Raw genomic sequence first — 12,336 nt, 5'->3', positions numbered from 1 at the left:
CCCCCCTCCGTGTTCTCCCCTAGCTGGTGTACATGGGCTTCGATGCGGTGGCAGCCGGTGCTGCCCTGAGAGTGTTCAGGGGGAATGTGCAGCTGGCCGCTCAGACCCTGGCCCACAACGGGGGGAGTCTTCCTCCTGACCTGCAGCTCGCGGCGGAAGATGCTTCCTCAACGCCATCCACATCCCCTTCCGATTCCGCAGGTAGGTCTGGGCTCTCTGAAATCCGAATTGAGAGCGGCCTGCTGGCCGGGAGCGGCCGTGGGGAGAAGGGCCTGCCCTCCCGGGTGTGGGCGCTGGTCTGCGCGGCGCGGCCAGGGAGGGCCTTGGGGACATGGACGTGGGTCAGCTCCGTCTTTCTGTGGCGTTCTCTCCTCCTCCTGCCCTTCTCCCCTTGCTCAGCGGTGACCACACTACTCCGTTGCAGGTACCTCGAGTGCCTCAACAGATGAAGATATGGAGACAGAAGCCGTCAATGAAATATTGGAAGATATTCCAGAACACGAAGAAGATTATCTTGACTCCACTCTGGAAGATGAAGAAATTATTATTGCAGAGTACTTATCCTATGTAGAAAATATAAAGTCAGTAACAAAGAAAAACTGAATAATGAGCAGAAATAAGTACTGAGTTTCTGCTTATAAATTCTATCATTATGAAAAGTCAAATGCAGGTCTTTTTTTCCTTCTTTTTATCTGATTTTGCTGCAAGAGTGCTTCCTCCTTGGGTGTAGGAGGGGTGGGCAGGGAGCAGGGGCTCCTGTGAGGGTAAGAGGAGGCTGGGGGAGGGGCGGGGTGCCAGTCCCCAATGCTGACCTCGGGGAAGGAGCTGCCTCTGGCCTGGTCCTGTTCTTCCCGGCGGCCTTCACATGCTGCAGCCCTAACAGGTCTTCCCCGCTTGGTTTCTTTTCACCCGGAAATGGGAAGGGCAGTTACATCTGGAGAATAGGGTGGCCCCCGGGAAGGTCTCCAGGAAGAGCTGATGGGGAGGGGAAGCATCCGGATCCATCTCCTCTTCATTTTGCCCGGCTCTCCTGCCCTTCTGAGCTCACTGCCGAGCTCTTCCTCCCGTGATGCAGCTCTGCCTTCCTGCTTCGGCCTCGCTGGCCCATCTCTAAAATGTCCTTTAAATCTGCAACCATTCCTGGCGCTTTGGGGGACTAAAGATGAGGCCTCAGCTACAGTAGCCGCGCCGAACTGTGGCCGACTGGAAGTCAGTGTTCTGTACTCTTAGTTTAGTAAAACGTGTATTTGAAATTCAAGGTTGAAGTTGAGAATTTATAGCTGTTCAAAATTCTTTACAAAAATAGTCTTTTATTAAATGGGAAAGTCTTAAATGCTAACCAAAGCAATTAATTTTTAATTAGCATTTTCAGACGCTGTGCTATCATATTAAACTCACTGCTCGCTGAGGCATCTATCAGAGAGTCAGATCTATTTTCTCCAGCTTTGTGGGGGTTTTTGGCATACCTCTGTCACAGAGGACTATTCCTAAAGGTGTGCAGTTAGCCTCTTAATGGCCCAAGTAAGCACACTCAGTGTGCGGTACGGTCCTCTGGAGATGTGTGTTCAGGGAAAGCCGGGTCCAGCCCCAGGACACGGCTGGCAGCAGCAGGGTGCTGAATGGAGTGTGTGTTCCTGACCCTCTTCCTGCCCTTCCAGAAGTCGCTGGAAGCTCCTGCGACGGACGGCAGATGGTCACATTGCTGCCGTCAAGGGGCTGGCTGAAATGCTTTGACTTTTTCACTGATCATTTTCATAAAGCTTGAACGGCAGTCCGGTTTGAATGGGTGGGAATCTTTTCTGTCATTTTTAAAATGGATGATACAAATGGAAATAAAAGGCGGAAAATATATTCAAAAATTGTCAGCTTAACTTTGCAATAAGTTGCTCAAACTCCTAAACCGTTCTAAGTATTGAAAATGTCTGGGTGTCCAGAGCTTCATTTGGATTCAAGACGTGTGCTTGCATGGCGTTCTGTGAAGAAATCGAAAGCCACGTCGATGTCTGTTATAAAAAGATGAAATGTAGAAAGCAGAGCCGGAGCTGATGGCGGGGAAGGAGCCTGCGTGGGAGGGGAAGGGGGGTGCGCTGGTGGTGGTGGAGCGGCTGACGGCCGAGGTGATGCGGGGGTCTTCCCGCCTCCCCGGGACCATGTCATCCTCGGATTTCGGGCCTGAGCTGCAGCTTCTGGCTAATAGTTACTGTCCTGGCCTTGGGCCAGGCATGGCTTCTAGCTTCCCAGATGCAGTCTTAGTGACCCTAGAAAGGTGGGAAGCAGAAGCACGCTAGCAGGGCTCTGACATCACTTCCGCCAGTTCTCACGTAAGGAGGGCTGCCCATCCCAAGTCCGGAGACAGGCGCTGGTCCTGGCTTTGCCTCCAGCTGGTGTGTGAAACTAGACAGGCAGTGACCAAGTGCCACTCCCAGCTCTGGAGGGCAAGAGAAGCAGCAAAGGGCATTTGTGATGAAAATGTCCCCAAGTAAACAGGAGTGGGCTGAGGCCGAAGAGTCACAGAGGAGGTGGGCCTTGGAGGCATCTCAGCTTCCTGTCAGACTCTCCGAGAGTTTGAGAAGAAAGAACATTCCAGACCTGGGACCAATGAGCAGGTAATAGTCGGTGCAGAACAGGCCAAGTGTGCCATATTCACGAGGTCACGGGCGTTCTAGGCCCACCAGAGGGTGGGGCGGGGCAGAGGATGAGGTGGAAAGGACTGCGGAGTCCAACTACAGAGCTCCCTGAAAGGCAGGGGGTCTAGATGGGAGTGGCCGAATGCCCAGGCCCTTAGAGGACTCCGAGCAGGAGTGGGACGCGGATGTCTGCACTCTTCACATCTGATGCTGATCGTTTTCTTGTGAAATTCCGTCTGCTCTTGGCTTTGGTGACACTTCCTGCCCCTGTTTACTGCCCATGTGTCCATAAGTACTTCTGTCCTTCCCCCCCCACCCCCATCCAGCCGTATTTATCAAGGGCAAAGAATACCTGGTCATCTGGTCTTAACATCCTCAACATCTAACAAAGCCTTGTGTGTTGTAGAAATAAAAATCACCCAAATTTATTCTGCTATATGAATACAAAAACCAAACGACAAACAGGTTTCCGTTTCCTACTGTCTCCAGGAGAGGCAGGCCGGAGAACCAATCTCCAGCCGCTCCTGTGCTGTGATCCGCACCCGGGGCCCTTTCCCCGGGTGTATCCTAGCCCGTGGATAAGATGGGGGATCTGAGGTGACGTAGGAGCAGGAGCGCAGCAGCGGCTGTGAGCGTCGCTGCGCGTCTGGTTACTCAAGCCGCCTCTCCGCCGGCGCAGCGGAAACCCTGGCGCAGGTACTCCAGGTGGGCCGTCTGCCGGCCCTCCCGGGAGCCCCGCCGGTGGGCAAGCCGCTGCAGCCGCAGCTGTGGGCCCGCCAGGCAGCCCGCGCCCCAGGCACGGCCGGCAGCACCCGTACCGCTCGAGCCCAAGGACGCTGCCTCTCCCCAGCCAGCCTGCTTTCCTGGGGAGGCCCCCGCATTCCCACGGCTTGGGGGTGTGGCCTAGAGCACAGTCCCAAAGGTACGCGTCCCTTCCTACTGCCCCCCGTGCCAATCCTGTACGTATTCATGGGCGGGGGGGGCCCCACCGTCAGGCCTGGACCTGGCCACCCCGGGGAACACGGGTCCTGCCGCGCACCCTGCTGGGGAAATAGCTCCTGCGTGACCGCAGTGCGGGGCCCGCTCCCCTGCACCAGAGGCTCCTGTCCTGGGCGAGATGCTGAGCCCTCAACCGCAGCCGCTGCCAAGCTGCCTCTCCTGCGCCAGGCGACGGCTGGCAGAGCGCCCCCTTCGGGGGATGAGAGGGAGCTGGGGGCGGCTCCCCTCGGGGCCCCTCCGGAGCCCGGGCCGCGCTGGCCCCGTGAAGCCCCTCCGGGCGAGGACTCCAGCTGCTCTCCGAGTGACGCCCACGCCTCCACCGCGCGCAGCGTCGGGTTGGCTCCTGCGCACGCGGCCAGGCGGCTCCGGCCCCGGCCTTCCTCCTGCAGACCCAGACCCGAGGCGAGAGCCCTGCTCGATTCCTGCCGCCTTGGGAGCTCCAGAGCAGGCGTGACGGATCCCCGGCGTCACCCACACGGGCCGAAGGGCCGGTGCCGTGCTCCCTGGCCTCTCCCGTGGCCGCTCCCCACACGAGTGACACTGTAGGGGTCATCGGGCCGCAGCCCCTCACCACCCCCTCGAGGAGGGGCAGGCCCAGGCCGGGTGTGTGAGGCCCCCGGTTCCGGGAACCCCTCCCCCCTCGGACAGGAAGCTGAGAGTGTGCAGAACAAAAGACATATTCCAGAGCACTTGGAAGGACGTGTATTTCGGTTCTTCACTAGTGTCCTCAAGACAGTTTGCCAAACTAATGACAACTGCGGCTGGGCGGCTTTTTGAAGAAATCCCATTTCCCTTCAGGACGGGCTTGGCTTCTGGGGACCTCAGGCTCTGGGGGCTGTGTGGCGGCAGACCCTGGGTCGGGAGGGTCCCGCTGAGTCAGGTGCAGACCTGAGTGCAGGGCAGCTCTGCGGGGGGGGGGGGGGGGGGGGGGGGGGGGGGGGGGGGGTGGGGACAGAGACGTGGTCCCCGAGGGCGAGCACGGTCGTCGTCCACGGGACGGGAGGGGGCTTCAGAAGTCCACGGACCCCTGCCCGGTGCGGGGGTGGGTCGGCCCGCGGTCCCGGGGCGCTCAGGCGGGCTGCAGGGGCGCGGCGGCGCAGCCCACCTTGTTGCTGAAGAGGCGGGAGCGGCTGCGCGCGGGGGCGGCGGGGCGCGGGGGCGGCGGGGCGCACGGGAGGCCGCGCACGTCCCAGAGGCGCAGCGCGCCGTCATGCGAGGCGGTGTACAGCACCTGTTCGTGCACCTGCGGGCGCGGGGCGGCGCGTGGGGCGGCGCTGCGGGGGCGCCCGGGCCGCCCTCCCCTCCGCGGTGCCCGCAACTGTCGCTGCCTCGCCGCCGGGGGAGCCCGGCCTCGGGGTGCGGGGGTGGGGGGCGGCCTGCCCCTCCCCGCCAGGGCAGAGCCCAGGAGCCGGACGGGGAACGCCTACCTGGATGCAGTTGATGACGAAGGCGTGGCCGCGGAACACCCTCTGCAGCGCTCCGGAGCGGGCGTCGAAGGCGCGCGCGCGGGCGTCCCCGCTGCCCGTGAACACTGTGGACACAGGGCGCCGCTGGGCCTCCCGCCCGAGAGCCACCGCCTTCTCCCGGACGCCGCGGGCCGGGGGGCGGGGGGCGCGGCGGGGCAGGCCCGGAAGTGGCCGGGACCCGTCGGCCCGCCTCACCGGGAGGTCTTAAGGTTCAAACGGGAACTAGCAGGAGCTCCTTGCAAGGAAGGAGGCGGCACCTTCATCCTCCTGCTACGTGCCTGGGAACTCAGGGGCCTGCCCCCTCCCGGTGCTCGGCAGCCAGCTCTGCGGGACTGCGGCTGCTGAACCCGCCCTGGGCTGCGGGGCCTGCCTGAGCGGCCCTCTCCGGGCCTCCTGTCCCTCCTGAGTACCACCTCGGCCCAGGTCCCCTCGCTCAGACCGTTTGGTGAAAGCCTTTGGTGAGGCCTGGCTTCCCTGCTCGAAAGCCCCTGCCTTGGGGTTGGGGCGGAGGTCATCCACCTCCCATCATCCGAGCTGCCTACTGGGGCAAGGACCATCCAGAAATTCGTTCCTTCCCCTCCTCAGTAATGAACTTGGCCCTCCGAACAGAGCCTAGACCCTCTGGCGTTCGCTAGAGCACCCCTGCCCAACCTCTTCTGGGGAAGCCCCGGGATTCGGCCTTCCTTGCGCCTTTTCCTACATTAGAACTTAGTTCAAGAGTTCTCAGACTCCAGTGAGCCCCCGAATCACCTGGAGGGTGGTTAAGGCAGATTGCTGAGCCCACCTGAGTTTCTGTCTCAGGAGGTCTGGGGTGGGGCCTGCGAGCCCACATGTCTAACCAGTTCTAGATGCCGCTGCTGCCACTCAGGGACCGCTCCGAGAACAGGGACCGCGCCGAGAACAGGGACCGCGTGGAGAACGGCGACAGCGCCGAGAACAGGGACTGCGACGAGAATGGCGACCGCACTGAGAACAGGGACCGCGCGGAGAACAGGGACCTCGACGAGAACAGCGACCCCGCCGAGAACAGGGACCCCGCCGAGAACAGCGACCGCACCGAGAACAGGGACCGCGCGGAGAACAGGGACCGCGCGGAGAACAGGGACCCCGCCGAGAACAGGGACCTCGACGAGAACGGCGACCCCGCCGAGAACGGCGACCGCGCGGAGAACAGGGACCAGAAGAACTCCGTTGTTTACTATTGTCCTCCCCTCGGTTCCCCCAGAAGCTGACCCTGACGCTAGGATTTGAGTGCAAACACTTCATTTGGCAGGGCATTCCACGAAATGGGGGGAGAAACAGGATGGAAGGTGTATGAGTGAGCAGGTGACTGCAGGGGGACCCTGGGAGAAGGTGCAGACCCCGTCTCAGAGCTGTGCCCCTGGGAGGTGGGGGGCAAGTCACTGGTGGAGGGCCCCTCTTGGGGGTGTCAGCTCCCAGCCCTCCTCCCACCTGCTCCTCATGGGAAAGCAGTCGAGGGCAGAGGACCTGAGGTGCAGCAGAAAGAAGTGCCCCAGGTGTGGTACGCACAGCATCTGCCGCACCCGCCCGGCAGCCTGAGCAAGCCCTGGGGGCTCCCCAGCCTCAGGGTCTCTTCCTTACCCCACTTACCGCTTCGCCTGCCTGTTCCCAGCCTTGCTCCTGACGCTACCAGCGGCTGTGGCTCTGGAGGGGAACTGGGTCTCTTCTGTTCCTTTCCTGCTTCCCCTACCCCAACCCAGTGTGGCTGCTGGGCATCCCGTGGATAGGAAGAGGGTCAGGAATTAAGTCTGATCAACCTGCAGCCCATTGGCAAAGACCACGGACCAATTTCCTTAATAGTGGGCAGCAGATGGGGTCCATCCCAGCTGCTGCCAAGGGGAGGCGCTCTGGGCGGCTTTAATCTTTTTAAATTAGAGGTCCTGACTTGGGAGCAGAGCCATAATCACACTCACAGGCTTGGACCCAGGAAGAAGGAAAAAATAATTTTCCCGTGTCAGACACCTAAATCCCAAGGGTATCTTGGGCTCTATTTTCAGAGATCCACATTCTATCTTCATCTAACACCTGTGCTGTGAAGTCAACTTGAATTTTCTGCTGTGACTCCCCCCACCCATCTGCTCCCTGAGAGAGAGAGAGAGAGAGAGAGTGAGAGAGAGAGAGACAGAGAGAGAAAACAGAGGGGGGATGAGGGAGGCTGGTGGCAAAACATAATGCTGGGGATTGTTTCGGGAAAGAGATGTTCAGGAACCTGGGAGCCCCACTCCCATGTAGGTGTGGTGAGGTGTGTGTGTTTTGGGGGGGGTGCTTCCTGGAACAGTGTCTGTCTTCTGGGTGTGTCTGGGGTGTGAACATGAGCCAAGCCTGCAGGACAGAGCCAGCAAACCCCAGGTGTGTCAGTTTGAGACCTGTGGGACAGCTTGTTGCCTACCCAATAAGCCATTCTGCCCTTCTTTCTATCCAAAATAACCTGATTAACCCTGGCAGCAATATCCCCAGATAAGAGATTTTATTATTCAGTCCCTCTTGTAGGCAGCGGTCAAAGAGATGCATGCAAAGTCTCTGGGTAAGGCTTCCAAGAAAGATCTTTAAAGGGACCCACTCAGCTAAGAGACACATCCTTTTGCCCTTCCCTCTTTGTCCTGTCTGCCTACAGTATGACACGGTGGCTGGAGCTCCAGCAGCTATATTAAACTGTGAGGGCCCCTAAAAGATAGAAGACATGTGCTAAGGGTGATGAAAGCAAAGTGATCAAAGGAAACTGGGTGCCTGATAACTGTGGAACCATCCATTCCCGCCTAGACTGCCAGCCTCAGAAATTCTACCTGAGAAAAACAAACCACTATTTCATTTAAAGCACTGTTATCTGGGCTTTCTCTTATCTGTTGTCAAACCTAATGCCAGGTGAAGTCAAACCCATGTGGCCCTCCAGTCTGGCAGGAGTGAGTGCTGTCCAGGTCTCATTTCAAGAATTAGAATGTGTCCGTGAGACGATGCTCTTAACCCTGGGCGTCCTGGCCATTCGGGCTGCTGCGTGTTTTTGTGGGGTGAAGCTGGGGAGGAAGCCCCACACCCTTGTTTGGACCTTCTTTGTAAATAACCCTGGAAGGGCGCCTGGGTGGCTCAGTCGGTGAAGCGTCTGCCCGAATTCGGCTCAGGTCATGATCTCGGGGTCCTGGGATCGAGTCCCACATCGGGATACCTGCTCAGCCGGGAGCCTGCTTCTCCCTCTGCCTCTGCCCCGCCCCCTGCTTGCGCTCTCTCTCTCTCACTCTCTCTCTCTGTGTCAAATAAATAAAAATAAGTAAAATCTTAAAAAAAAAAATAACCCTGGAGGCACACGTGCATGGAGGAGGCTCGGCTGCTGACCACCCCGAACGGCCGCTGAGGCTCAGGAGGGGACGGTCCAGTACGAAGCAGGGCGCAGAGGCCCCGAGGGCGGGAGGATTTGGTGGGGGCGAGGAGGGACGAGCCCAGGCAGGTGCGGGCTGGTGGGGGCAGCCGGGGACAGGAGTCACTTACAGGTGCCCGCGTGGTACTTGAGGGCGCTCACGCTGTGTCGGTGGGCCGCAAACGTGCGCACGCGCTCCCCGGTGTCGGCCAGCCAGCACTTGACCGTCCTGTCGGCGCTGCCCGAATACACGTGCCGGTTCACGAGCTGCGGGGGAGCAGGGGGGTGGCGCTGGACTCCGGTGCTGCTGGCCGTGGCCGGTGACTCGGAGCCCCCTCCAGACCGCTCTGTGTGACGGGGGAGGGGCCCGTGCAGGTGTCACGGGGGACGTGGACGAGCGGGAGAGACCCTGCCTGTGAGGACCCACCCGGCTGCCGGCTCCAGCACCCAAGAATCTTGTCACTTTGCCCTCGGCCCTGTCACTGACTGCTCCCCCGCACCGGAAGTCGGCATGCCGCCAGGCTCCCGTGGGGGGCGCAGAGAAGGCCCGTGCAGCGCTCAGCACTAGGAGCAAGGGGCACGGAATGTTCGCGCGTGTGGTTACTGTTGGCGGGCGTCCCTCGTCAGCGGTTCCTGCTGAAGAACAGCTGGTGCCTGAAAGGTTCCGGTGAATCCACCCGGAGCTACGGCCGCACCAGCCGTTCCCTCAATTGTCCCGGCTGAGGACAGGGCTCCCGGGGCTGCCCGGGTGGGGAGGGAGGAGCCCTGGAGACAGGCTCCCCGACTTCCCGCCTGCCCCAGCTGACCAGAGTGGCATTCACAGCCCTGCTCGGTGCCGCAGGAGGAAAGCAAGGGCCTGGGAGAGAAGGCATGGCTGGGGGAGGCCCCTCACAGGAGCACCCCTTGCCAAGACAGCCAGTGTCCTGGCCCAGGGGAAGTGCGAAGACGAATAAAATAATTCTGCAGGTTCCTAGACAAAATCCCCATGCAGCCAAGAGAGCCGCCACCCAGCAGCTCTGGTGAGCAGGGAGGCAGAGGAGAACCAGAAATCAGGTGAGGAGGGTGGCTGTGAGCCCTGGCGAGAGACATTCGTGCCAGAGCCGGGGCCCAGGGACCCCTGGAGCCTTAGGAAAGAGAAGCCCCTTCTGCTGAGACAGCGGGCAGCAGGCCTGGCGCGAGTACAGGCCCCCGGCATCCTTGCCATGGCCCATGCCCTCCTAGCTCCAGCACATACCTGCCCAATGACAGCCACACTCTGGGCCCCTTACCACTCCAGTTCCCGTGGCTGACCCAGGATCCCCCTATAATTTCCCAGTTTAAATCCCAGAGGACAGGACTCTGACTCCTCCAGATTATATTTCCGCCCCAGCCACAGCACAGGTCAAACTTGGCTTTGGGCCATTCACCACGGCAGAGGCGGTGGGGTCTCGGGGAGCACGTACGGCCTCCTGCCCCAGTGTCCGCCCCATGCCCCCGTGTGTCCTGACCCATCAGCCGTCGCTCCAGAGGCAGCCCCAGGCCTCCAGGGACCACGCTTCCCAAACTGCCCACTGAGCCTCACAGACCTGAAATTAAGGGAGCTGGCGTGAGTAGCCTGCGGGCTGGAGGCCCCCGTGGGACACGGGGCACCTCTGCACCGCTCAGCCCATGCAAGGAAGGCGCTGAGCTTCCACGGCGCAAAGGGATGACACCTCTTGTTTCCCACGCAGCGCGTCCCAACAACGTGGGGCCTGTCGCACTGTGTTTAAAAGTGACCCAGCGGCACGATTTCAAAGTACAAGCCACGAGTCCAGAGGCCCAGGAAATGCTCCAAGCGTGTTGTCCTTGGCTGCCTGAGACCTCACTGTTCACTTTGGCTGCTTTCCTACGAGGACATCCCTGGGGAGCAGCCGGGCAGCTCGGGGAGGCCCGAGGCACATGGGGAAGCACACAGACCCTGACAGGGGCATGTCACGAAGGACAGGGCCTGCAAGACTTCCCTCAGCCAAGACAGCTCTGAGGGGACAGGGCTCGGGGCCATCTCCCTGCAATCCATCCAAGCAGATGGCAGGACGAGGCCTCTGCTCTGGGGGCCCCCGGGGTGCGGGCCTCTCCCTGCTCAGCTCACGGCAGCAGATGCACTTGGGCAGGGGAATGAAGCCGCTGGGCCAGGCTGCAGAGCACAGCTGGGCTCCGGACACGCCGCCTCCGGGGTAAGACTCCCCCACCCCGGCAAGGTACAGACCCTGTCACGCCTTTATAAGCTGCTGGCTAGGGGCGCCTGGGTGGCTCAGTCGGTTAAGTGTCTGCCTTCAGCTTAGGTCATGATCCTGGGGTCCCGGGATCGAGCCCCACGTCAGGCTCCCTGCTCAGCGGGGAGTCTGCTTCTCCCTCTGCCCCTCACCCTGCTCTCGTGCTCTCTCTCACTCTCTCTCTCAAATAAATGATTAAAATCTTAAAAAAAAAAAAAAATAAGCTGCTGGTTACATGTTCAGTCCTGGGTTCCAGTCTGTCTCTGCCCCTTACCAGCTGTGAGGCCTTGGACAAGTTGCTTACCCTCTCTGAGCCTCTGTCTTCTCATGTGTAAAATGAGAAAAGATAAGCACGGGCAGCATATCTGTTTGATGCCCAACAACAACAGCACAAGCTACCAGGCACCCGTATGTGGGTCACGTCTGGGCCACGTCCACCACTAGTTTATGAAATCCTCACGACCATCAAGGGCGGGCGCTTTCACGTTCAGAATCCCTGGTCCAAAATCTTGGGGCCAGATGTAGTTCAGCAGTTTTTGGATTTTAGCAACACGCTCATGTTTCCACAGCAAAGGAATTCATAGTCCCAGGAAAAGGGGTAAAGTGAACTCCAGCTAGCCTATCTGTGTAGGCCGGGCTTTGCTGCCAAGTTAGTTTTGGTGCCAAGCCTTAAACACACACACACACACACACACACACACACACACACAACTTCGTGTTGTGGAACTTTTGGATTTAGGAATTATGGACCAGGGTTTCTGGGTAGACATAATCCTCCCTGAACATGTAAAGAAACCAAAATTCCTATGTTGACAACTGCCTTAACCCTCCTATCTGTGAATGCGAGTGTATTCGGAGACAGGGTCTTTAAGGAGGTAGGTAAGTTAAAATGAGGTCATTCGGGTGGAACCTAATCCAGTAGGACTGGTGTCCTTATAGGGAGGGGACGTCTGGAGACAGAGGGACGACCACGTGAGAATACAGCCAGGTGCAGGCCAACACCTGGATGTCAGACTTGCAGCCTCCAGAGCGGTGACACCATCCGTGTCTGTCGTGCAAGCCGCCCGTCTGCGGCCGTCTGCTACCCGGGCAAGCTAACTACACGCGGGGTAGGGCTCAGAGGACGACCCGGGGGCCTCCCCGGCAGATCTCACCTCCAGACAGATGACAGAGCCCTGGTGCTCCCTGAACACCCGCAGCTGCTCCCCGCTCAGGATGTCCCAGGCCCGGATGGTGGTGTCGGTGCTGCCGGTGAAGGCGGTGTGACTGGGCGTGTCCAGCACAAGGCAGAGCACGGCCCCCGTGTGGCCCCGCAGCGTCTGGTGGCAACAGCCACTGGTCACCTGCCACACCTTGGCCGTGCCATCCGTGCTGCCCGTCACCAGGAGCCCCCCAACCTCCTCGGCGCACGGAGCCCCAGGCAGGTCCCAGGGCGCAGAGTAGGCTAGGGTCAGCACGCAGTTGCGGTGGCCCCGGAACTCCTGGGACACCTGCCCCTCGTCCACGCTCCAGGCTCGAGCTGTGCGGTCGTAGGAGCTGCTGAAGAGCTGGTTGTTGGCGACCAGGATCCTGGTGGGAAGAGGGAGAGGGCGGGGGTCAGAGCACGCAGGGGTAAGGGGCAGGGGTCAGAGCACGCAGGGGTA

General features: G+C 60.1%; 2 protein-coding genes across 5 annotated transcripts in view; one reads left to right on the top strand and one right to left on the bottom strand.

The window, feature by feature from the left end:
- NUB1 (negative regulator of ubiquitin like proteins 1) overlaps positions 1-1,901 on the top strand; it is a 27,296-nt gene extending 25,395 nt beyond the window's left edge. The window contains exons 14-15 of one of the 2 annotated variants that reach the window (XM_032394376.1): positions 24-201; positions 425-1,901. In XM_032394376.1, coding sequence (XP_032250267.1) covers positions 24-201; positions 425-603 — 357 coding nt within the window. In that variant the 3' untranslated portion in view covers positions 604-1,901. The remainder of the gene's footprint in view (positions 1-23; positions 202-424) is intronic. The other variant, XM_032394377.1, reaches the window with a different exon arrangement.
- A 1,329-nt stretch (positions 1,902-3,230) lies between these two features.
- The window catches only part of WDR86 (WD repeat domain 86), a 22,508-nt gene continuing 13,402 nt past the window's right edge, over positions 3,231-12,336 (bottom strand). The window contains exons 3-6 of one of the 3 annotated variants that reach the window (XM_032394384.1): positions 11,848-12,262; positions 8,594-8,729; positions 5,054-5,157; positions 3,231-4,478 (exon numbers count right to left, since the gene is read on the bottom strand). In XM_032394384.1, coding sequence (XP_032250275.1) covers positions 4,194-4,478; positions 5,054-5,157; positions 8,594-8,729; positions 11,848-12,262 — 940 coding nt within the window. In that variant the 3' untranslated portion in view covers positions 3,231-4,193. Of the gene's footprint in view, positions 4,532-4,609; positions 4,870-5,053; positions 5,158-8,593; positions 8,730-11,847; positions 12,263-12,336 lie in introns of those variants that run through there. The other 2 variants (XM_032394386.1, XM_032394385.1) reach the window with 2 other exon arrangements.

The sequence above is a fragment of the Phoca vitulina genome, unplaced genomic scaffold (genome assembly GCF_004348235.1).
Source record: "Phoca vitulina isolate PV1807 unplaced genomic scaffold, GSC_HSeal_1.0 scaffold80, whole genome shotgun sequence".
Taxonomy (NCBI): domain Eukaryota; kingdom Metazoa; phylum Chordata; class Mammalia; order Carnivora; family Phocidae; genus Phoca; species Phoca vitulina.
Note: the sequence above shows the minus strand (reverse complement) of the source record. Positions and strands in the feature narration are given on the sequence as shown.